The sequence below is a fragment of the Gigantopelta aegis genome, chromosome 4, assembly GCF_016097555.1.
Source record: "Gigantopelta aegis isolate Gae_Host chromosome 4, Gae_host_genome, whole genome shotgun sequence".
Classification (NCBI taxonomy): domain Eukaryota; kingdom Metazoa; phylum Mollusca; class Gastropoda; order Neomphalida; family Peltospiridae; genus Gigantopelta; species Gigantopelta aegis.
In genome coordinates, this window is record NC_054702.1 from 38,250,354 (window position 1) to 38,277,233 (window position 26,880).

At 37.7% G+C, this 26,880-nt stretch overlaps 1 protein-coding gene across 1 annotated transcript in view; it reads left to right on the forward strand.

Annotated features, from left to right (window-relative positions):
* LOC121370507 (transmembrane protein 135-like) overlaps positions 1–26,880 on the forward strand; it is a 205,596-nt gene that overhangs the window by 151,526 nt on the left and 27,190 nt on the right. Inside the window, exons 8-11 of the mRNA XM_041495790.1 lie at positions 2,137–2,178; positions 10,213–10,393; positions 22,154–22,321; positions 25,207–25,347. Of these exons, the coding sequence (XP_041351724.1) occupies positions 2,137–2,178; positions 10,213–10,393; positions 22,154–22,321; positions 25,207–25,347 (532 nt within the window). The remainder of the gene's footprint in view (positions 1–2,136; positions 2,179–10,212; positions 10,394–22,153; positions 22,322–25,206; positions 25,348–26,880) is intronic.

Below are 26,880 nucleotides of genomic sequence, written 5' to 3' on the forward strand. Positions count from 1 at the left end.
AAGGAATATAAAAAGAACAAGCCAAGATTTAAAAAAAGATACAAATTGTTTTATTAATATTTCAGAAGGTTAGGGTATAAATTAAAATATTAACATCATTCAAAGCATATTTTACACTATTTTTAATGAAAATTCATTGAGAAATTTTTAAAATATACATACTAATTAAAATGTCAGGGGAGAGAACGATTCTTCAGCACTCCATTTCAGATGGAACTGAATTCCACTTTTCTATACACCACTCCACTTCAGGTTGCACCACACCAAATAAAATACTTCCGGGTCGAAGCTGAAAGTGCAACCGACAAAATCTTACAGAGTTGGAATTGTATGGGGCTTGTATACACTTGATCTAGCTTAGTTCAAGGCTTGTACCCGTAATTTCCAATGTATTATGCGCACCGGTGTATAATGCGCACCTCCCCATTTTGAACGTTTATTCCAAGAAAAAAAAACCCAACATGAACCACAATATAATGCGCACCATTTTTTTAAACGACAAAATCGACGGTGAATGCAAGATGTACATTTTTTCACCTGTCACCAAAATTAACTAAAAGCGAAAGCAGCGATATATTTAAGAAACAAAACTTTAGTTAGGTACTTGCGTACATACATGTCACACAAAACGTAGGCTAGTACTTGCGTACATACATGTCACACATGCATAAATCAAGACAAAAGTATATACTCATACACTGTAAATGTCTAATAAGTAAATGAAAACAAAAGTATAGCACATTACATTTGGTTCTCGTGCTCAACGTGAATGTGCGAGATTTCTAATTTTATAGTAGTGTCGTATATTTCCGGTTTGATGGAAATGGCCGAATTAAATCTCATAGAAATTAAAAATATTTAGTCTATTTTTGTGCAAATTTTGGCGAGGTATGGATGCTTTTGTACATTTATTTTACATTTATTACAACCATTACAAATGAAAAGCGATTTTTAAGAGGGTTTTGGCATTTCATTGTAATGAACACTGTCAATAACCCATAAAGTACCGTAAACTACCGATCGACGATTTTAATGGGCTATTGCAGGACATTTTTAAAAGATTGTTTTTTCTATTGTTATGTATAATGCACACCGCCATTTTTAAACTGTATTTTTTGGAAAAAAGTGTGCATAATACATGGGAAAATACGGTACTTTTATTTATTTGATATTTCCCGACACTGCCTCTGTAAAAATCGTAAGTAGGTGGGAAAATAAAATAAAAAATTGGCTGAAATTTAGAATTTAAAAAAAAGAAAGTAATTTTGACAAAATGAATGTCGGCAGATCCGAAAAATAAAAAAGTATGGCCTTATGAAGGGTCCAAGGGAATAACCTGTGATGTCTAAACAGAGGGTCAATGTTAAAAAGGTTGTGTTTGTCAATAATAAAAGGTTAACGTAAAAATAAAAAAATAAAAAAATAAAAATCTGCTAACATTTTGGGGTATGGCACCATACTCGTTTTACCTTTTGGCAGAAACCCTGCCTTCCCTCTCCCCTCCCCTGAATGTGGTCAGTTCTGGAACAGGCCTTAGAATGTACATCTATGTATGTTGACAGATCAAGGTCAGGTGAATTTTGAGTAGTACAGTTTTCAGGTTTTCAAAGATCATTTCAGGTTGTATTGCAGCTGATCTATTAAGTTAAAAGTAATACAGTGAAAGTCCTGTAAACCAGACATCCTCAGGACCATCCAGCCAGTGCACCACGACTGGCATATTGAAGAACATGGTATGTACTACCCTGTCTGTGGGATGGTGCATATAAAAGATCCCTTGCTGCTAATCAAAAAGAGTAGCCCATATAGTGGCAACAGTGGGTTTCCTCTATCAATATCTGTGTGGTCCTTAACCATATGTCTGATGCCATATAACTAAATAAAATGTGTTGAGTGCATCGTTAAATAAAACATTTCCTTCCTTCCTTCCTCTGGACCAAGTAAAAAGTCAGGGTTTTTATTTAGAGGTATTTGATTTAGAGAGGTTCTCTTTTGTACAGATATTCAAAAAGAGGCCGGGAAAAATGTCTGGTTTTGAGAGAATTCCAGTTTACAGAGGGTCTGGTTTTGAGAGGTTTCACTGTATAATCAACAGGGTTATTTGATTTGAATTTTTTTTTTTTTTTTTTTTTTCAGAAAGAAAGATGAGCTGCCGAAGTCGATTTCCTCGGCTCTCAAGTGAGTCTTTATAGATCTTTGCTTCATTATGGTGTCTTTGTTGCTTCTTAATGATCACCCTTGTCACGGTGTCTGTAATCTTTTTAGATGTCAGTCAGTGCCAATCAGCCATTACCAGAGCTTCTAGAATTTTTATGAAATCCACTAGCCATGGGATCAATGATTTAAAAAATATACTGGCCACAATTAAAAATTCATTAGCCACAATTAAAAATTCACCAGCCCTACATTACTTTATGTTAATACAATTTTACTAAATAATAGTAATAATTGGATATGTCATCTAAAGAGGGAGATAGAGCTTAAAAACTCTAACTTTAGGGGGTGTTGTGGGGGCAGGATATTCATATTTACCAAATAGACTTAACTGCAAAATTTGACTGAAAACATTCAGTAGCCATCAGGCATGGCAGTAGTAGTTATTTACTAGCCCAACATTAAATATCACTAGCCATGGGAGTGGGGCTACCAGAATCTAGAAGCCCTGTGTTACTGTGTAATATATTGTACAAGGTATATATCATGATATCTATCAGTATAATTATACTGTTATATATGTGTGTATTAATAACTAAGATAAATATATTTAAGACATTAACAAAACTTGGTAAAATTATATGTTATATTATATTTATAGTAAGTCCAACGAATATTGTCTGCATGGCAATGGGGAGACTAAATTATAACATTATTTACTAATATAGAATACAGATGTAATACAATTGTAATGTATTAGTAATCCAATTGTCATCATCTTGTATGTTATCACTGTCACAGAATACACAGAATACAATTGTGATGTATTAGTAATCCAATTGTAATCATCTTGTATGCTATCAATGTCACAGAATACACAGAATACAGATGTAATACAATTGTAATGTATTAGTAATCCAATTGTAATCATGTTGTATGCTATCAATGTCACAGAATACACAGAATACAGATGTAATACAATTGTAATGTATTAGTAATCCAATTGTAATCATCTTGTATGTTATCACTGTCACAGAATACACAGAATACAGATGTAATACAATTGTAATATATTAGTAATCCAATTGTAATCATCACTGTCACAGAATACACAGTACAGATGTAATCATCCAATTGTAATCATGTTATCACTGTCACAGAATACACAGAATACAGATGTAATACAATTGTGATGTATTAGTAATCCAATTGTAATCATCTTGTATGCTATCAATGTCACAGAATACACAGAATACAGATGTAATACAATTGTAATATATTAGTAATCCAATTGTAATCATCTTGTTTGATACCACTGTCACAGAATACACAGAATACAGATGTAATACAATTGTAATGTATTAGTAATCCAATTGTAATCATCTTGTTTGATACCACTGTCACAGAATACACAGAATACAGATGTAATACAATTGTAATGTATTAGTAATCCAATTGTAATCATCTTGTTTGATACCACTGTCACAGAATACACAGAATACAGATGTAATACAATTGTAATGTATTAGTAATCCAATTGTAATCATCTTGTATGTTATCACTGTCACAGAATACACAGAATACAGATGTAATACAATTGTAATGTATTAGTAATCCAATTGTAATCATCTTGTTTGATACCACTGTCACAGAATACACAGAATACAGATGTAATACAATTGTAATGTATTAGTAATCCAATTGTAATCATCTTGTTTGATACCACTGTCACAGAATACACAGAATACAGATGTAATACAATTGTAATGTATTAGTAATCCAATTGTAATCATCTTGTTTGATACCACTGTCACAGAATACACAGAATACAGATGTAATACAATTGTAATGTATTAGTAATCCAATTGTAATCATCTTGTTTGATACCACTGTCACAGAATACACAGAATACAGATGTAATACAATTGTAATGTATTAGTAATCCAATTGTAATCATCTTGTATGTTATCGCTGTCACAGAATAGTCTTTATGTACATGATTTAAAAATTTGACAAAAAATCACAAACAATGGTTTGGATTTTAATAATGAATCAATTACTGCTAATTATTATTATTGCTTGTTGTTTGTTTTGGTGGGGGGTTTTGTTTGTTGTTGAAGGTTTTTTTTTTTTTTTTTTTTTTTTTTTTTTTTTCAAATTATTATTAATATTTGTTTTGGGGTTTTGGGGTGGGGGTTTTTTCCCCCCAGCCTAGAATGTCTTTAAACCACGATCCACTTATTCTTTCATTCTGAAACTATTTTTTACTATTAAATAATAATGTTTGATTACTTGCAAGTTTGATTTATCCACAGCAAGTAGAAAATTCTGTAGAAAAAAAAAAAAAAAAAAAAAAAAAAGACATTTACATTTTCGCACTTTACTCAATAATATGCATTAGAATTAGTCATTGATCTTTGACCACTATTGCACCAGCTTCATGATCAATCAGGAGACATTCATAAAAAATGAATCCGTAACAAAGAACGGCAAGTGGGATGGAATCGGGCATTTGGCGTGCAGAGCAAAGATCATGTTGGCAAAATTACGATTGCTTGTAGAAATGACCGTTTCTTTCAACACCCTTCGATCGTCTTTTTGACCACTGGCTGTTGAATTATGCATGGAATTATTACTGCTGGCGAGATAATGAATACTTGTGTGTACTCCTAACTTTATGGCTGGTTTACGACAGTTATGATTGATTGTGTCCTGTCCTGTTAATGTTTTCAGACCATCTGCACCCACAGTTGATACTGCCTAATGTAACGTAAGCCTCATGGATGTTTTTTGTTAAAATTATTATTTCCACATTTTAACAGGTTATTGTTAAATAAAATGAAGACAAGATCATGGTTTATAAAAACAGTTTTTGGGGTGTGTTTTTTTCTGAAACAGACAGATTTTAAAAAGGAAAATAGTACAAAAATTTATATTTCCCCACAGAAAGAATTTAATTAAAAAACAAAAGAAAACCAACAACAAAAGCTTACTTTTCGTGTCCCTAAGCCTTATTTGTCTCCTCATGTTATAAAGTTAAAGTTTGTTTTGTTTAACAACACCACTAGAGCACATTGATTTACTAATTTTTGTATATTGAATGTCAAATATTTGGTAATTTTGACACATAGTTTTAGCGAGGAAATCTGCTACATTTTTCCATTAGTAGCAAGAGATCTTTTATATGCACCATCCCACAGACAGGATATAGCATATATCACAGTCTTTGATATACCAGTCGTGGTGCATTGGCTAGAACGAGAAATAGCCCAATGGGCCCACCAATGGGGATCGATCCCAGAGCCACCACGCATCAAGTAATTTCACTGAATACATACATGTACAGTGTATACTTGTGTCTGCCTTGCTAGTTAAATAGGGATAGTGCATGTACGTTTTTAAATGTTTGTTTTTATTCAAAAAAAAATTAATGATTTAACTGAGATGATATAGTGTTGGGGTTAGTAAACAACAGGATCAACAGCCAAATACCTAAATTAGCCATTTACATTTCATTTCAACTTACTTTCTGGCTTATATCCAATCATGCTGTCCTGGGTACACACCTCAGCTATCTGAGTTGTCTGTCCAGGACAATGGGTTTCTTGTTAGTTGGTTAGTGGTTAGTGAGATAGAGAAGAAGGTGTAGTGGCCTTACAGAAAGAAAGAAAGAAATGTTTTATTTAACGACACACTCAACACATTTTATTTATGGTTATATGGCGTCAGACATATGGTTATGGACCACACAGATATTGAGAGAGAAACCCGCTGTCGCCACTTCATGGGCTACTCTTTTCAGTTAGCAGCAAGGGATTTTTTATATGCACCATCCCACAGACGGGATAGTACATACCACGTCCTTTGAAACAACCAGTCGTGGTGCACTGGCTGGAGCCCACCAGTGGGCCCACCGATGGGGATCGATCCCACACCCATCGCGCATCAAGCGAGCGCTGTACTACTGGGCTACGTCCCGCCCTCTTACAGTTACACCTACTCATTGAGCTACCTACCAGCCATTTACAGAGTACCTCATGGCCATTCATCACACATATACACCTACTCATTGAGCTTTAAGAACTCGCTCTAGGTTGGAGCCGGTCCCGGGCTGCGAACCCTGTACCTACCAGCCATTTACAGAGTACCTCATGGCCATTCATCACACATATACACCTACTCATTGAGCTTTAAGAACTCGCTCTGGGTTGGAGCCGGTCCCGGGCTGCGAACCCTGTACCTACCAGCCATTTACAGAGTACCTCATGGCCATTCATCACACATATACACCTAATCATTGAGCTTTAAGAACTCGCTATGGGTTGGAGCCGGTCCCGGGCTGCGAACCCTGTACCTACCAGCCATTTACAGAGTACCTCATGGCCATTCATCACACATATACACCTACTCATTGAGCTTTAAGAACTCGCTCTGGGTTGGAGCCGGTCCCGGGCTGCGAACCCTGTACCTACCAGCCATTTACAGAGTACCTCATGGCCATTCATCACACATATACACCTACTCATTGAGCTTTAAGAACTCGCTCTGGGTTGGAGCCGGTCCCGGGCTGCGAACCCTGTACCTACCAGCCATTTACAGAGTACCTCATGGCCATTCATCACACATATACAGCTACTCATTGAGCTTTAAGAACTCGCTCTGGGTTGGAGCCGGTCCCGGGCTGCGAACCCTGTACCTACCAGCCATTTACAGAGTACCTCATGGCCATTCATCACACATATACAGCTACTCATTGAGCTTTAAGAACTCGCTCTGGGTTGGAGCCGGTCCCAGGCTGCGAACCCTGTACCTACCAGCCATTTACAGAGTACCTCATGGCCATTCATCACACATATACAGCTACTCATTGAGCTTTAAGAACTCGCTCTGGGTTGGAGCCGGTCCCGGGCTGCGAACCCTGTACCTACCAGCCATTTACAGAGTACCTCATGGCCATTCATCACACATATACAGCTACTCATTGAGCTTTAAGAACTCGCTCTGGGTTGGAGCCGGTCCCGGGCTGCGAACCCTGTACCTACCAGCCATTTACAGAGTACCTCATGGCCATTCATCACACATATACAGCTACTCATTGAGCTTTAAGAACTCGCTCTGGGTTGGAGCCGGTCCCGGGCTGCGAACCCTGTACCTACCAGCCATTTACAGAGTACCTCATGGCCATTCATCACACATATACAGCTACTCATTGAGCTTTAAGAACTCGCTCTGGGTTGGAGCCGGTCCCGGGCTGCGAACCCTGTACCTACCAGCCATTTACAGAGTACCTCATGGCCATTCATCACACATATACAGCTACTCATTGAGCTTTAAGAACTCGCTCTGGGTTGGAGCCGGTCCCGGGCTGCGAACCCTGTACCTACCAGCCATTTACAGAGTACCTCATGGCCATTTATCACACATATACAGCTACTCATTGGTTTAAGTACATTGTTTTGGTCGATCTGATAGGTACTATTTTCTGTTTATTAGTGTATATTAATCATTTATGAATGAATGAATGAAGGAATTCAATAAATGAATGAATGTATGATTGTTTAGTGACACCCCAGCATGAAAACAAAGAATAAGCAGCCTTGCCTATTTGGTGTTGTTCAAATGATATTCTTTAAAAAAAAAAACCACTCGGAACTGTCTATAATGTTTTTATAACCCACCTTATAAACTTGGTAAATGATTACGGCCTCAGCATGACATTGTATGGGTGTGGATAATAAAGGAAAAGATTTTTATCAGAGAACTGTTAAAGCAAGCCTATCATGGAAACAACCCATGACCTTGCCAGTGATTTCTGCAAGACGGGGACTCCTCACTTGGTCATAAACATGCCTTGCTTATAAACATCCTTTTTTTCTCTATTTGCTCAATTGTGGGCAGGATTGTTTTGCAACTCTTTTTTTATTTTTTTATTATTTATCGGTATAGAGCCATCATATTTGTGTTCAGAAGATGTGGAAACCGGCAGAAGGTGGTAGGGAACTAAAGGAAAGATAAAAAATAAAAATCAAAAAATCTCTAAGCATGGCATGTTTATTGGCAGAAACAAATGACCAAAGTTGATGGTTGTTTAGGAGTCCCAGTGTTATGTTCTGCTCTGTAGGATAACAATCAGTGGAACACGGGGTTATGGCTGTATACACCGGACATAACTCAAACAGGCCTGCTGGCCTGCCAACTTTTATGACCTGGTTTAGAGGGCAAGTCTTGAGGGGACTGGCACTCTACCTATGCCATCTGCCACATAATGCTACAGCAATTAGGTCTTTGGTTACAGATGATTAAATTGCCTCTCGTTTTTTTTCCTCTTTCTCCATTGTGTGTGGTTGAGGAAGAGTCAGAAGTGAGCCAAGAGGATGGGGTATTTATTTAGGAATGAGGTTTATGATAGCTGGTTTCTTAACTCTGTCCGTGGAGCCCTCGCTTGAGGTGCTATGGGTTATAGGATTGAAGCTCCTTGGTGGACCCATTTGGGTTTTTTTTTCCCTTTCCAATCAGTGAGTGCTCTATGACTGGTGTTTGAAAGGACATGGTCAGTGCTGTCCTGTCACATGTCCTGGATGGAGGAGCCAGCCAAGGTCTGCACCTGCATCCATGACAGACGTGTACTACAACAGCTTGCTCTGAGTGTGCACCTAAAACCTGACCTGCTATCCTGTCTGTGGGAAAGGGCATATAAAAGATCCCTGGCCTCGGTGGCGTCGTGGCAGGCCATCGGTCTACAGGCTGGTAGGTACTGGGTTCGGATCCCAGTCGAGGCATGGAATTTTTAATCCAGATACCGACTCCAAACCCTGAGTGAGTGCTCCGCAAGGCTCAATGGGTAGGTGTAAACCACTTGCACCGACCAGTGATCCATAACTGGTTCAACAAAGGCCATGGTTTGTGCTATCCTGCCTGTGGGAAGCGCAAATAAAAGATCCCTTGCTGCCTGTCGTAAAAGAATAGCCTATGTGGCGACAGCGGGTTTCCTCTAAAAAAATCTGTGTGGTCCTTAACCATAAGTCTGACGCCATATAACCGTAAATAAAATGTGTTGAGTGTGTCGTTAAATAAAACACTTCTTTCTTTCTTTCTTTCTGCTTCTGATGGTAAAATATAGCAGGTTTCCTCTGAAGACTACTTGTCAGAATTACCAAATGTTTGACATCCAATAACCGATGATTAAAAATCAATGTGCTCTGGTGGTGTCGTTAAACAAAACATACTTTTAACTTTATGATAGCTGGAGTTTGGGCAATAACTTAGGAAGGTTTATAGTTTTGACTCAGGAGACCACCTCCGTTATACAATCATCTATCATAACCAGCTACTAGCTACTTAACAGAATGACAAACCAAAATACACTAAATTTGTATATAATGTGTTTTCTGACCTTTTACCCATTGACCTTATTTTACCCCTATAGTCCTCCATAATTTGTAAGAGCAGCCTTATAAAACAAAATCATGGTGCTTTGCATCCTGGTTAATATTATATGTGTGATTGGTCATTATAAATCCAATGTAACCCTCATTAAATTCCCTGACCTTATGATATCTTCTCTATCTCACACATAACATACATTTTGAATACTAGAAACACCCGGTTAACCAGAAATAAAATGATATTGTAGGTGGTTACAAGTGCCTCTTAACGATGCCAGAAAACTACTACTGAACACTCTCCGAAGTGGTCAGACTAAGCTGATGGGGAATAGCAGGTGTGTGGCACGGATAGCCACACAAGACAAGCACATGTTGCAGTTGGAGAGACAAGGACTGGGATGTGGAGGTGAACAGCGAAAGAAGTTGAAACATAGGAGTTGCCAGATCGGGAAGAAATGAGATGGAATTCAAAGGAGAGAAAGGAAAGGGGGCAGTGGGATTAAAAAAAAGAAGCGTATGGGCTTTTTCAAAATTATAGTTTAAGCAAAATGTTGTAAGTAATATGCAATATAATAAGAAAAAGCCAACTGTTGTAGCCGAAAATATTTCACACTGCTTAATAATAGTAATAACTAGAATCAGTATCTTGTAACTGTGATCTTGTTTACTACAGGTATGTTGTTGGTAGCGCAGAAGCCCCTCCAGAACTTAATGCCAATGATGTGAAGAATACCAAGACAAAATCAGCCAAGCTGAAGCCAGAATTTCTCCGGTTGTTACTGGGACGTCTTCAGCAGACGCCAAAACACAGACTGTGTCAGCATCACCATGGCTGCCTTCATTACGTACTGCAGGTGAAATAATGCTGTTTAATTGTCTTCTGTTAAAACCGGCAGTCAATATTTTGACAATACTGGTGTTGTAAAGTATACATGTTATTGTTGATGTATGTTGTAAAGTATACATGTTATTGTTGATGTATGTATTTCTGTTTACCCTTTTCAGCATCCATATTTGTTTTTAGTGAAACAAATCGATCCATCCATCTTTGAATCCATCTAGCCATCCATTTATCAGTAATACCAGTCAAGCTACTCATCCATCCATCCATTCATTCATCTTCCTTAACCATATGTCTGATGCCATATAACCGTAAATAAAATGTGTTGAGTGCATCATTAAATAAAACCTTTCTTCCTTTCTTTTCATCCATCCATCCATCCATCCATCCATCCATCCATCCATCCATCTATCCAAACCAACCAACAAAATTCATTTATCCATGCAATTGCAATAACTGACCCATCCCTCAATCCATCCATCCATCCATCGAACAAAAACAATTGATCCATCCATCTATCAACCCACCCACCCACCCACCCACCCCACTTAGCCTATATGCACCCATATTTATGACATATACATTTACTATAAGCATCGACAGACCTGTTTATAATGCGATATCAATTATTCAGTGATTTACAACTTAGCCTGGATTTAACCACACAGGTGAGGAGGCTACAACTATAAATACCTGTGTTCAACAATAAGACTGAATGTAAACCTGGACCGCATTCAAATTACGTGTACTGTATGCTCGGTATGAATCGATCATTTCCTGTCTAATGAGGCGGTACTCGGATGTCTGTACCGCTGCAGACATGTATCCCACCATTGCGCTCTCTCACTCGCACACAAAACCACACACTCGCTCACACTTGATTGCTTTTCAAGAAAAAGCAGGTCACTTCAAGTTCTGTCAAATTATCTACTAGTTTGATAAAGGCAAGATTGATTAATAATAGTGTGTACGATATGCAATAGTGTCTGGAGTTGTTTTCAAGAAGAATTAATAATAACTGAACGAAAGGGATATTTCAGACTTTTCATTTTTACAAAAGTCAGCAGGGTTTCTGCCATGAGGTACGAAGGGTAAAATTATGTACCCTAAAATCTTGGAAATTAATGGATGAATTTTGTTCATTTTTTTTAGAAACCGGAGAACTCTTCAAAATTTGTTATAGTACATAATTTTTTTTTTAAATGTTTTATTTAACGATGCACTCAACACAGTTATATGGTTAAGGACCACACAGATATTGAGGGGAGGAAACCTGCTGTCGCCACTTCATGTGCTACTCTTTTCGATTAGCAGCAAGGGATCTTTTATACATGTATGTACCATCCCATAGACAGGACAGCACATACCATGGCCTTTGATGTACCAATCTAATAATTGAACGAAAGGTATATTTCAGACTTTTCATTTTACAAAATTCAGCAGGGTTTCTGCCATGGGGTAGGAAGGATAATATTACGTACCCTAAAATCTTAGAAATTAATGGATGATTTAAAAAAAAAAGTTTTTTAGAAATATGAGAACTTCTTCAAAATTTTTTATAGTACATGAAATGCAGCATATAATTTGAAGAAAATCAAGCCGTTGTCACCTAGAGGGGCACTTATGATCTGGTTTTGTTTTTTCACGTTCCTTCAAATTATTGTCTGGCAGAAAGTCAGGTCAGGATATTGAAAAATGACACAACTTTAAATGTTGTTAATAAAAATAAAGTTTGTTTTGTTTAACAACACCACTAGAGCACATTGATTTATTAATCATCGTCTATTGGATGTCAGACATTTGGTATTTTTGACATGTAGTCTTAGAGAGGAAACCCATTTCATTTTTCAATTAGTAGCAAGGGATCTTTTATATGCGCCATCCCATAGACAGGATTGCACATACCACAGCCTTTGATGTACCAGTCGTGGTGCACTGGCTTGAACGAGAAATAGCCAATGGGCACACTGATGGGGATCGATCCCAGATCAATCAGGCGAGCGCTCTACCAGTGGGCTACGTCCTGCCCTTAAATATTGATAAAGGTGAGATGGCACAAAAAATATTCAGGCAAGAATTACACTTCTGTCTCAAGTGATACATTTTTTGTTTTAAAGCTACATGTACATATATATAATAACATTGTTTTTATCACTGCAGATTGGATACTGTAAAATAAACTGGCAAAGTTGCATAAAATGTAGACACTAACTTTCTTCCAGGCTTTGCACCCGTTACACTGATAGAGGGTGCATGGGTACATTTGAATGTGTTCACCTCAAAAATGACACCCCAGCACATTTTAATTCATATTTTGGTGTGTGACACTTACATATGGGAAAATAAAATAATATTTGTTTAATGTAATGTTGAAATGCTTCTCTCTCTACCCCCCCCCCCCTCTCTCTCACCTCTCTATCTGTGTGTCTCTCTCTCTCTCTCTCTCTCTCTCTCTCTCTCTCTCTCTCTCTCTCTCTCTCTCTCTCTCTCTCTCTCTCTCTCTCTCTCTCTCTCTCTCTCTCTCTCTCTCTCACACACACACCCAATCCTATTTTAAGCATTAGATAGCCATAGTTCAAAATGTTCTGAGTTGTTGTTAGACACAATATTCTTTTCCTTGATCTGTTAGTTTAAAAAAAAAAGAAGAAAGAAAGACGGGGAGAAAAAAACAACAGAGAGAAAACCTACTGAAGGTAAAACATACTCTGGTGTAGAGAGAGACTGGAGTAAACCTATGCAGATTGCAGACTGCAAAAACACTATAGGGCCTGAACGAAGCAGCTGTGATCCCACTGAAGGGAACTGCGACCTTTTGATTAGAATATAATGATATCTGCTTTCCAGTCCCCCCAAGAAAAGCAAACGTTCAACTTGTGTTGTAGTGTAGGAGAATCAGGGCCATCCATCATTTCTGACAAGCCGGCTCCGACAGCTAATGTCTCTAGCACTCTTTACAGCTGTGCAGACTTGCTCACTTCTCAAGTGGTTTCCTTGGCAGCCCAAGTGTTAGGAACCTTTGTGTGGAAGGTTTTTTTGGGTTTTTTCTTGTGGAACATTGTTTTGTAGTGCAAGGGGAACAACTCCAGTTTAAGTGAATTATGTTTTGATGGTATTATTGTGCAAGGGAGACAACTCCAGTTTTAGTGTATGTGGTTTAAAAAAAAAATATTATTACACTCCCCCCCCCTTTTTTTTGTTCAGTAATAATAATAGAAATAAATTACTCAATAACTGCTGAGAATTTAGTTTTAGAGGTATAATTGTGTAAAGGAAGTAATTCCAGTTTTAATAATTTCTAAAAATTATCTCTTTTTTTTTTGCTCAATATTACTCTCTAACTGTTAATAATAGTAGAACTTTGATTTGCTAATAATTATAATCATAGTTGTCACTAATATATAGTGACTCTATTAATTACACAGAAAGTCCTACACGTGCACACACACACATGCACATGCACATGCGCGCGCGCACACACACACATGCACACACACACACACACACACACACACACACACACACACACACACATACATACATACATACATACACACATACACACATACACACACATACATATACACATACATATACACACATGCATACACACATACACACACATACATACACACACACACACACATACATACACACATACATATATACACACATACATACATACACATACACACACATACACACATACATACACACATATACACGTGCACACACATACATACACACATACATACACACACAAACATGCACGCACACACATGCACACACACACACACAACACACACGCACACACGCACACACACAACATACACACACACATGCGTGCACATAATATACTATAAAATACAGTAGAACTTTCATTTAATAATATAATAATATATGTACTAGCAGTGCAGCTCTGTTTATTAATATATCACACAACCACAGATAGTTTTTTTGTGGTCTAGCTTGAAGCCCAAGTAAATGTTTGCCTATCATTGTTTGTATTTTTTTAGTATGGGTGTTAGCTAATGATGGACAGGATGTATGTCTACAAACAGCTGCAGTTTGTCTGTTGAGACCGAGGCTAATCTTAGTCATTTGAGCCTGTAAATCATCCTAGTTATTATTGGGATGTTTGGCTGTACTTATATAACATTCGGTGTTCACTGGGTGTCAAAGACTGGCCACCCATCTGTGTCTGTCCCGGGTTGGGTTTCTGTTTTCCTGAGACGGGAACCCGGGACAGACATGCTCGAAACCTCTGTGGTATATGAGCATGTTAAAAACTTACGCAACACAACCCATCTGTGAGGTGTGTGGATTGACCCAATTCTGTTAAAGTTGAAGTTTGTTTTGTTTAATGACACCACTAGAGCACATTGATTTATTAATTTATTAATTTAATCATTGGCTATTGGATGTCAAACATTTGGTAATTTTGAGGTGTGTGGATTGACCCAGTTCTGTTAAAGTTGAAGTTTGTTTTGTTTAATGACACCAGTAGAGCACATTGATTTATTAATTTAATCATCGGCTATTGGATGTCAAACATTTGGTAATTTTGAGGTGTGTGGATTGACCCAGTTCTGTTAAAGTTGAAGTTTGTTTTGTTTAATGACACCACTAGAGCACATTGATTTATTAATTTAATCATCGGCTATTGGATGTCAAACATTTGGTAATTTTGAGGTGTGTGGATTGACCCAATTCTGTTAAAGTTGAAGTTTGTTTTGTTTAATGACACCACTAGAGCACATTGATTTATTAATTTAATCATCGGCTATTGGATGTCAAACATTTGGTAATTTTGAGGTGTGTGGATTGACCCAGTTCTGTTAAAGTTGAAGTTTGTTTTGTTTAATGACACCAGTAGAGCACATTGATTTATTAATTTAATCATCGGCTCTTGGATGTCAAACATTTGGTAATTTTGACTCATAATCTTAGAGAAAACCCAGTACATTTTTCCATTAGCAGCAAGGGATCTTTTGTATGCACTTTCTAACAGCCAGGACAGCACATACCATAGCCTTTGATATACCAGTTCAGGGTTTCTGTCGGAGGGTAAAATGGGTATGGTGCCAGACCCAATGTTTTTGGCAGATTTTATTTTTTTAACTTGACCTTTTGACAAAATTAATGACTCTTTATCATTACCGTATGACTTTGTTAACCCTGACTGTAAACCTAACCCATTCTGTTTCTGGAGAGGTGCCCCCATACCCCATATCAACTGTGGTTGCATTCAGCACACACATTTCTTTCTGGCAGAAACAGTGCAATCATGGTACACTGGTTTGGACAGGTAAAAAAAAAAAATCAAAGAATGGGTCCGCTGAGGTGGTTTGATCCTATGATGCAAACACTTCAGGCAAGCAGTCTATCAACTGAGCTAGTCCCCATAAGGAGTTATAATTTTACTTCTGAGCACACACTTAATTTAGCTGTTTGAGACAAAGGTTGGTGGTTATAGCAAATGAGAAGTGGCCGATGTGGGTTTACAACTTGTTACACTCACTTTGGATTGATTGATAGGTCATTGCAACCTACTTGTCATGAATTACAGCACATCAGTAGTTGGTTCAAAACAAACTGTTAATCCATCCCATGTACACATTTCACTTACCTTTAATTTTAAGCCAGTCATTAAAATGCGTGGCAACCATTAAACTCTTCCCAGGCATATCACCACACCATGGGCCTTTTTTTTTTTATTAGCAGCAAGGGGTCTTTTCTATGCATCATCCCACAGACAGGATTGCACATACCATAGCCTTTGTTACTCCAGTTGTGGAGCACTTCCTGGATAAAAATTAGCCCAGTGGGGATCACTGACAGGGATCAATCCTAGTCACTCCAGGTTGGAGCTATATAGTATTGAGGTACATGTACAATGGAGAATGGAAAGCCATACCTCAACACATTTTAAAACTCTCTCTCTGTCTCTGTCTGTCTCACTCTCTCTCTCTCTCTCTCTCTCTCTCTCTCTCTCTCTCTCTCTCTCTCTCTCTCTCTCTCTCTCTCTCTCTCTCTCTCTCTCTCTCTCTCTCTCTCCCTCCCTCCCTCCCTCCCTCTCTCGCCCTCTCGCCCTCCCTCCTTCCCCCTCTCTCTCTTTCTCTGTCTCTCTCTGTCTCTCTCTCTCTCTCTCTCTCTCTCTCTCTCTCTCTCTCTCTCTCTCTCTCTCTCTCTCTCTCTCTCTCTCTCTCTCTCTCTCTCTCTGTCATATATACATACACATTAACATACATAAACATATATACAAATATACATACATATAAATAAACACATATGCATGCACACACATACACATACATACACACACACACATACACATATGCTTACACAGACACACACACGACACACACACATTCACACACTTTCTCTCTCTCACACACACACACACACAAACACACACATTCACATACATATATATGTATATATATCTTCGAGTCCTCAGTTGTCAATACATGTACCTGCACCTGTACTATTGGGTATATGCTCAAATGACTTGTCATATGTTTTTACCAGATGACCCAGATATTGTGTTCATAAACTGCTCTGCTTTATTGCGTCTGCTATAGGTGGTGCCTGCATTACTGGACTTGTCACAAAATTTGTCGAAAATTAATGACTCGTTTGAAATGATGCATCCTTAGTGTGCTGGGTTATTGTGGCAAAGAATTTTATGTGGTCCGGGTCCCCAGTTATTGCCACAGTTACTGCCATACGGGTCTTTAAAGATGATTTATATCCACCGGCTCATTAGGGGGCGGCTGTTAAATTTTAGTTTGGAGATATCTCGACTTGATGGTACAGGAGAACTGTTGATATAAATAGTTTTTAAAAAATTAAAAAATTGGCAGAAACGTTTGTGTTTGTTTAACGACACCACTGGAGCACATTGATTAATAAATCATCGGCTATTGGATGTCAAATATATGGTAATTTTGACACCTGCCACATTAGGAAACCTGCCACATTTTTCCTAATGCAGCACAGGATCTAAAAAAGATCCCTTTCTGCTAATAAAAACCAAAATAGGCCCATGGTGTGGTTCTAAGTTAACCATATGTCTGACACCATATTACCATTAATAACGAGTATGCACTTTCCCCACAGACAGGACAGCACATACCACAGCCTTTGTTATACTGGCAGAATAATATCCCTGCAAATTAATCAGCAAATATGTTTGATTAAATTCATGATTTTGTTTTTGTATTTTTTTAAAAACATTTTATGGAAGTTATGTGAAGATGATTAACTTTTTATTTCTGGAGTGGGATGTAGTTCAGTGGGTAGCACATCATCATGTAGCTCAGGTGGGATAGGGCCATGGGATTGACAGTCCTTGAATTGGCAAATTAGAGGGCAAGGTCATTGGGCAAATTAGAGGGCAAGGTCATTTGGCCTAGACCAAAGGAGATTTTTTTTTGGGGGGGGGGGGGGGGGGGGATGCATTACAGCTAAAAAGCAGAGCAACAAGACAAGCTTCAGTTGTCTTAATATAACATAACAGCACACATTCAAAGTAAAGAAGTATGAGGGGCTTCATGTTTTCATAACAGAACAACTTTCAGAAGTCGTGTTGGAGTAAGATGACCAGGCAGAATAAGGCATGGCCAGTTTGGCTGTAAGACTGATGTTTAATTTTGAGTGGATTGAGGCATGTGATTAGGGCAATACCGGCAATTTGCTGCATGGCACCTATTAAATATGAACCCTGGATTGATAATCTTCAGTGGGCCAGCTGGATTATTTCTCATTCCAACACAAACATGCATGCACATGCGCACAAACTCATGCATGCATGCACATATATATAAATAAAAATATATATATATATATATATATATATATATATATATATATATATATATATATATATATATATATATATATATATATTATAACAACACCACTAGAGCACATTGATTTTTCCATTAGTAGCAAGGAATCTTTTATATACACCACCCCACAGAAGGGATAGCACATACCACGGCCTTTGATATACCAGTTGTGTGGCACTGGCTGGATTGAGAAATAGCCCAATGGGCCCACTAATGGGGATCGACATGTATATAATTATTATGAGCACACATACATACAGACAAACAAGAACGCACAAATACATGTAAATACTTGTAAACACATATGCATCAACATAACATCCATTTCATATGGTACATGTAAATGACAAAACAGTACTGTTAATGGTGGCCACATGAAGGGTAATTGCTGCAAAAAATCAGATTTCAAAAGCCAGCTCTTATAGTTGGCATGATTTACAGATTACTGTTTAGTTACACTTAATATTCTAATGTTGAAATAATAAAATCCATAATAATGGATAATTATTATTTAGCTTCTATTTGTGCACTGAGCTTTTTCATGAATTTTTGTCCTGGTGGGGTTTTTTTCAAATCCAATTCAAATTTTTTCATATTTCATCCAGTTTTGATTTTTTCAAGAGTTCATATATGTACTGCCGATGCACGTTTCAGTGGAGACTCAGACTTAATAGGCTTTTGACACAGTTTCTTTTGTAACAATCTGTAAAAAAAAACCAATATACTAAAACGCAAATGAAATGCAGGTCCTGACAATGAGAAGGAAATACACTTTTTAAAGCAATATCTTTGGTGGAATTGAACCTGACAGTGCTAACGGACATGGCACACATGCACACCACGGTCCCACCCGCGTGTCAATTTTATTACCTGAGTGACGTAACGGATTCTCAAAACACGTTATTTGCACGTGCTGGATCACCCGTATCGTGAATCCAATGCAAACACGCTCAATGAAATGCTCTAAAAGCCGACATACCTGGATTTAATCGCATAAATTGAATTTGAGTGGTGGGAGACAACAGAATCAATTTTTCCAAATGCCGCGACTGACGCAAGTCCAGCGAGGGATGGCCATCGGGATGTTGCAACCCGGACAGACTCATACTGCTGTAGCCAGCCAATTGGGATGCCATTATTCGACAGTTGCACAACTTTCCCAACGTCACCAAATCACTGGATCCGTGAACGATCAACTACGCACTGGCTGCCCGAGGGTGACAACTTAGGAATCGGAGTACCAAAATGACGTCATCAACAACCACATCGTTCCCTTCTTTGCTGCCCACCCACGTGTACACTTGCTGCAGCAAGACAATGCTAGGTCTCACACGGCCAGGGCAACACAGGCATTGCTGGTTCAGCACAACATCTCAACGTTGCAGTGGCCGGCCTTATCTCCGGACATGGCACCTATTGAACACATCTGGGATGAGATCGGACGTTGCCTGCAGGCTCGCGGACATCCTCAGAATCTCCAGGCGCTGGAGGCAGCATTGGTGCATGAATGGAACACACTCCCTCAGGCATTCTTCCAACGGCTTGTGAACTCAATGAGGAGACATTGTACTGCCTGTTCGAATGCCCGGGGTGGTCACACACGATACTGACATTGACAATGCTACAGGTCATCTTTTTCACATTTTTTAACATGGACCCCCACCCTGCTTTATGAAATGAAACAATATCCAAAAATGAATTCAATCCAAAATTTCCAACACCAATGTGTGCAGAATTGGAGTGGCTCCAAAAAATATGTTGAAATATGCATTTAGTGTTTTATATTTTATATCCAATTTAATGAGAACCTGCGTTTCTTTTGCATTTTAGTACAGTATGTCCAAGTTGTATCAGTTATATCAACAAATGTTACCAATAAAGTATTTTATACTGCTGAAATAATAGATTTACCTACTTATGTTTGCATAGAACATCAGTTTATCACATCTCAAATGTTTCTCATCATCCATATATTAATTTATAAAAGCTAAATTTGTAGATTTATTTTTCAGTCCACTACTATTACAGGTCTAACTGGAGGGGACCATAGATTGTATCTTTATCGTTCTGTCTGTCCTATATATAGTTTTCAGGACTTTTTTTCTTCTTGCCTACAGATATTGAACTGAAATTTTGTGTTAAACCTTTATCATATACTGTTACAGATCAAGTTTGACCGTGATGGTTATTTACCTATTTTTAACAGAGGTATGCCCCTTGAACTTAGGAAATACGCCCAAAAATTGTTTTATGTACTGTTTTTCTGCAATGCTTCAACATACATGTATTAAGTTCAACTTTTGTGTATAGTTTTAACAAATATTGTTACAGATCATGTTTCACTTTCATAGCAATTTACTGGTTGGCCCTTGAACTTAGAAGGTACACAAATTTGTTGGGTCTGGTAGCGGACATACATTGCTTTAGCAATATTCACAGAATGCTTGTTAGTCCCCTATCGGTCCATCCGGAGGGGACTATTGTAGACTTCTATCCTGTTTGTCTGTCTGCCCATCCGTCTGTCCCACTTACAGTTTTTCAGATGCGTTTTTTCAAAATGCCTTGAGATATTGAGCTGACATTTTGTATTTAGCTTTGTCGTGTACTGTTATGGTAATTTACCCATGTTTGACAGAGTTATCACCCTTGACGTTCTAGGAGATGCACAAAAAAAAAAATCAGACTTTTTTGCAATGCCTCAAGATATTGAGCTGAAATTTGATGTATAGCTTTATCACGTTCCATTACTGATAAAGTTTGACTTTCATGGCAATTTATCCATTTTTGACAGTTATTACCTTTGAACTTAGGTGATACAAAAATTTATTTTCAAGATTTTGTTTTGGGGGGGGGGGGGGGGGGGGGGGCATTTCCTGAACATATTGAACTGAAATTTTGTGTATAGCTTTATAATGTTCAGTTACATATCTAGTATAACTTTCATGGTGATTTACCCATTTGTCACAGAGTTATGCAGGAAACCTTTTGTTCAGTATCGCGTCGTGATTTGCTATGCAAGCTTAAGAGATCACTACGCAATTTTAAAACATTAAACAGTAGTGGCTAATCTGTTTTACGGGTAGTTGACTAGAAATATTGCTAATCAAAATTTTGAAAACAAAATATATTCCCTGTTATGGCTCTTGAGTTGAGGATGTACATGTACATGTATGAAAATGTGCACCCAGTAAGGGACATGTATTGGTTTGGCAGTACTCTCAGAATACTTGTTTTAAAGTGCACCCTTCTTCCGCATTGTACTTATAAACTTAATTGAATTTTCATCACTCGGGGGAATGTCGTGAACTGAAGTGTTTCGGACATACTCCCTAACGCAGGGCATAATATTTCAGGAGAACCGTTGTTCTGTTTGCGTGTCGGTTACGCAAGTTTAAAATCACGAGAACGGCCAATCGGTTACATGGTGAACAATTATATTCTAAAATGTACTATATTATAGTAATGAAAGTGAAAATCAGTTTGTTTTTGAACCACCAATGTAGCACAGAAGATTTTGTAGTGCAAGTGTTTTAGGATTAGGTAGGCCTAACTCATCAGCTACGAGAACTACATGTATATTCACGTAACCGATTAATCGGTTACCTAAGTAAACATCACGTGAACTGACTTCCGGTTACCTAAGATTTTGAAATATTGTCCCCTGTAACAGTTGCCAGTTTACCCTTGCATGGTCCAGCTGAACATCGCCAGTAAGTGCAGTCTTCCAAGATGTGGTTCTTAGAGTATACAATATACATATCCATCTAATAAAACTTGGGGTTCACCACGAGCAGACTGGACAAACTAGATTTTTATTAGACCAGCCATACTGCTACTATGTGCAATTTGGCCACCTCTGTCTAGTACTGTGTAATACATTTTATTTTTATGTTTTTAAATTTATTTCATTTCTTTTCTTGCAGGGTTTCTGTCGCCAGTTTGGATTAGGCTATGTCATTCAGACTGTGGTCAAGTTCTTGTCCCATCTGCCAAAGATCCCATTCCAACCGTCCATTCTCCTGCATATCTTCTTCAACAAGGACAGTCTTAGTCTCGGGGCCTTTCTCGGGTGCTACTCAGCAATATTTAAAGTAAGTAAATAAGTACTAATCTGTAAAAAGAAAATTGGAAAAAGTAAAAATACAAACGATGTTAATTTATGCAGTGAAATCTCGGTTTTAGAAAAATATGGCATATCAGACTGTTTATAAGAAATTCTTTTTAGTATTATTTACATATGATATCTAATTTATCCTAAACATGTATACATGTGTATGGTGTATCTAAATGATTACGGTTGACAACAGTCACTTTTCGCACCCTTGTTTTGGCTTCGTACACCATAAATATAACATATTTTACCGTAATTTCACTTGAAATCCATATTTCGTAAAAAGTACAATTTTTTAATCACAAGATTTTCTTCAAACACATCCAGATGCATTAATAATGTTCAAACAAAAATATTTCAATAGCAATTTTGCATTGGAATTTTTCCAACTTTCTGAAACTGGAAACGTCATGTTACCCAGTTTAGTGTTATTGTAAGGAGATGTAAAGTGACGTCATTGGAATACTGATGTCATTCAAATTTAAAATTATTACAATGCTTTGCCACATTAAAATAAAAACTGGTCTACTAACCTTGATCCCTGTTAAAATTCTATAACCAGCAGATGTCGCTGTTTACAGGTCGGTATGTTTTTATTTTTCATAATTCTGGACGAAATATTAAGATGAAATAAATAAAAAGTACCTTTATAAAATATATTATATTAAAAAATTACCATTAGATATGTTTTATTTATGGTGTACAAAGCCAAAACAAGAGTGCGAAAAGTGACTGTTGTCGACCTTAGCAAATATTATATTCAGGGGAGATAAATTGTTCCAGACTAAATTTATACAGGGTTTGTTGTGTTTATTAGAAAATATGTATGGTATACCTGTACCTTGTGCTGCTGTGGTCTGTCTGTGACTTACCCATTCTCATAAGTCATAAGTCACATTAACTCTTCGAACAATCATTGAAAGACCTAGGCACCGTTCCACAAAGCGATCTTAGCGCTAAGATAACCTTAAGTGCATATGTTAGTTGTGCAGTTATGGTGATCTTAGGGTTAAGATTGCTTCGTGGAACAGGGCCCTGGGTCCTATTCCACAAAGCAATCTTAGCCCTAAGATCATCGTAAGTGCATAGCTATCGTAAGTGCATAGCTACCTTATGCACTTAAAGGAGAGGACAATTAAGGCATTTGGCCTGGTATGCATATTCAACGATATATAATGCACATTATTGCTTAATATCAACACGTATAATTGTATAGTTAATTAATAAAATGGTTAAATGTGACGACTATTATATATAACGGGTGCAGCCATTTTGTACCATCTCAGTGAGTACGCCCTCTGGCGAGCTGGTGGTTACGTAATACTTAACGCGTCACGTCAGGAATGAGCCTTAGAACTAGAGAAACACAATCTACCTGGTTTTTGCGGGATGATAAATAGTCATACATTGCAATGTTCTGTAATAGTACACATCCCAGTAAGCCAACAGTAAGTATATCCAGCACTATATATATTATTTTTCAATACAAAATAAAATACCATTGTCAAAGTGGCTACACAACAAGTCGAAACAATTAACAATGTTTTGCTCATGCATTAACCTACATACTGAAATTATACACGGAGTGTTTTCTAAGTTAATTGGTCTATGCTTTTAGTTGCTTCTACCTTTGATTCCTGATTGGCAGGTGTGTATTTGATTGGTAACCAGACGAGCCAATTAATTGACGCTGTCTAGACACAAAAATACATACCGGTATTGTGGAATATTACCTGTCGCCCCTAAAATTGTAATGGACATGGTTTATTACTGTAAATAGTTCTATAAAACTATTGATTAAGTAGACTTTTCCATCTAAAACCACAGAACTGAGTCCCAAAGAAAAGAAAATTATCACTTGGGTATCGTGGGTTGTCGTTTTTGCTCCAACGTAGCATATCAATAGGCGTAATAGTGTACATTTTTCCTTTGGATTATGAAACAAAGAAAAACACTATAACCCCATTTTGTTCCATTAATGCAACTTGAAATATATTTAGTTAAATAGTTTATTATATTATTACGTCATTTATGCTGTTTTACAAGTCAGGTTGATCAAAGAGAAGCGCCTTGTCGAAAATTACTGCTTTTGTTTACACTGTACATACAGGAGATGGTCAGGAGCTGACGTCACTTCACCCCAAGCTATCCCACCGGACGTCACAAAAACGAAACAAAATGGCTGCCCCCAGTTAGCAGGAATAATCATGGTTTTTTATTAACTCTAAAATTACGCGTTTTTCATTTGCTAAAGTACCAGTATGTGTTGGTGGTCTAGGTATGCATCTTTTCAACACATAAGGCTCTTGTTAGAGTTGACCCTACCTTTAAGGTGATCTCAGCGTTAAGATCGCTTTGTGTAACGGGCCCTGATAGTTGCTTACAGTTATACGCCTCACTACCTCCTTTAGCACCACGACTGGTATTTCAATGGCCATGGTATGTGTTATCCTGTCTTGGATGATGCTACTAATGGAAAAATGTAGCGGGTTTTCTCTCAGACTATGTATCCAAATTACCAAATGTTTGACATCCAATAGCCGATGTTCTCCTCGGATCAGCTGTTTTCAGCTCATGGAACATTGCGTTTCCTCGCATTTTAATCGTCCTTTCCTCCAAAATGTGTCAAATGACACAGGTTTTAACCTAGGATTTCAAGAATTTTAGGGACCCTTCTAGATTTCCTCATTTTTTACAGTTCACCAATTCCTACCCCTGATCTTACTTGCACTGATTTGAGTTCATCTGTTAATCAGCTTTTATCTTTCTCAATATTAAACATTAGTTTGAGACTTGTTTCAAGAGTTACTTTGGTTGATGATGTGTGTTTGTTTTTTATTGTTGTTTTACAATCTGTGTTTGCAGGCTGTGAATTGTGTTCTGCGCTGGTTTCGTGACCGGGACGACAGTGTACATGGTCTGGTGGCGGGCTTCCTCGCCGGCTGGTCCATGATGATGTACAAGAGTAGTGTCATCGCACTCTACGCAGCCACAAAGCTAGGCGAGGTATGTGTGTGTGGGTGTATAATGGCCATTACCCAAGGTTTTCATATACCTAAGGTGTCCTAGGATGTCCATATTCCTAGGATGTCCATATTTCTAGGATGTCCATATCACCAGGATGTCCATATTCCCAGGATGTCCATATTCCCAAGATGTCCATATTCACAGGATGTCCATATTAATAGGATGTCCATACAGTGTATTTCTAGGATGTCCATATTCCCAAGATGTCCATATTCACAGGATGTCCATGTTCCTAGGATATCCATATTCCTAGGATGTCCATACAGTGTATTTCTAGGATGTCCATATTTCTAGGATATCCATATTCCCAGGATGTCCATATTCCTAGGATGTCTATATATCTAGGATGTCTATTGTAAATTATATGCTAGATTTTCATTCAAATATTTTTCAAAATGGATGTGGGGGTGTTAAATTTTATATATATATATATATTTATTTTTGAGGATATTGGACTTCCAATAAAAATATTTCTTTGAGGTGGGTGGGGATGAAAATTTTGGATTTATTTTATAATGGCTTGAGGTGTTCATATATCTAGGATGTCATATAGCTAGAGTATCCACGTTACTTACCTAGGGTACCCATGTACCTAGAATGTCCATAGACATAGGGTATCCATGTACCTAGGATGTCCAAATACCTAGGGTATCCAAATACCTAGGGTGTCCAAATACCTAGAATGTCCATATACCTAGGATATCTGAATTCCTAGGATGTCCAAATACTTAGGATGTCCATATACCTAGATTGTCCATATATATAGGATGTCCGAATACCTAGGATGTCCATATACCTAGGATGTCCATATATATAGGATGTCCAAATAACTAGGATGTGGTATATGAATACCTAGGATGTCCGAATACCTAGGATGTCCATATCCCTAGGATGTCTGTATACCTAGCCGCAGGGTTTCTGCCAGAGGGTAAAACAGTTATGGTGCCATACCCAAATTCTTTTGCAGATTTTATTTAAAATCCACTAGCCCGACGCCCAGGGTTAGTGCTTTTTAACACAGGGCTAGTGACAAATGCAAAACCAGTAGCCCGATGGGCTAGTGGCTTTAAAAAAATAAAAAATAAAAAACCTACACCGCTAGCTCACGATGTTTTTCCTCTACTAACGTACGTTTGATAAATGTTATTCTGACACTGGTCATCACATAATGTCAACAAATCAATAAGTATATATTAATATTCAACTTGGACTAGCTTTCTACAAAATGCAGTAACAAGAAGTTTCTACATCGTCAGTTACAACAATACACACAATACAGACTTTCTTTTCTTTTCAAATTAGAGTTTCATGGACAGGAAACAACCTTAATAAAATGTGTATTTTGATTGGTTGTACAAGTCATGTGGTAGTAATATCTTGCACGTCAACAAGGTAACAAAGGTTTGAATTGCCAGTCCCAATTAACTAACAGGCTAGTATAATGAAGTCCAATCCCAGTCATGTTTAGAATTACTGTGTTTGTCTTATTTATCTATTGTCTTCTAATTTAAT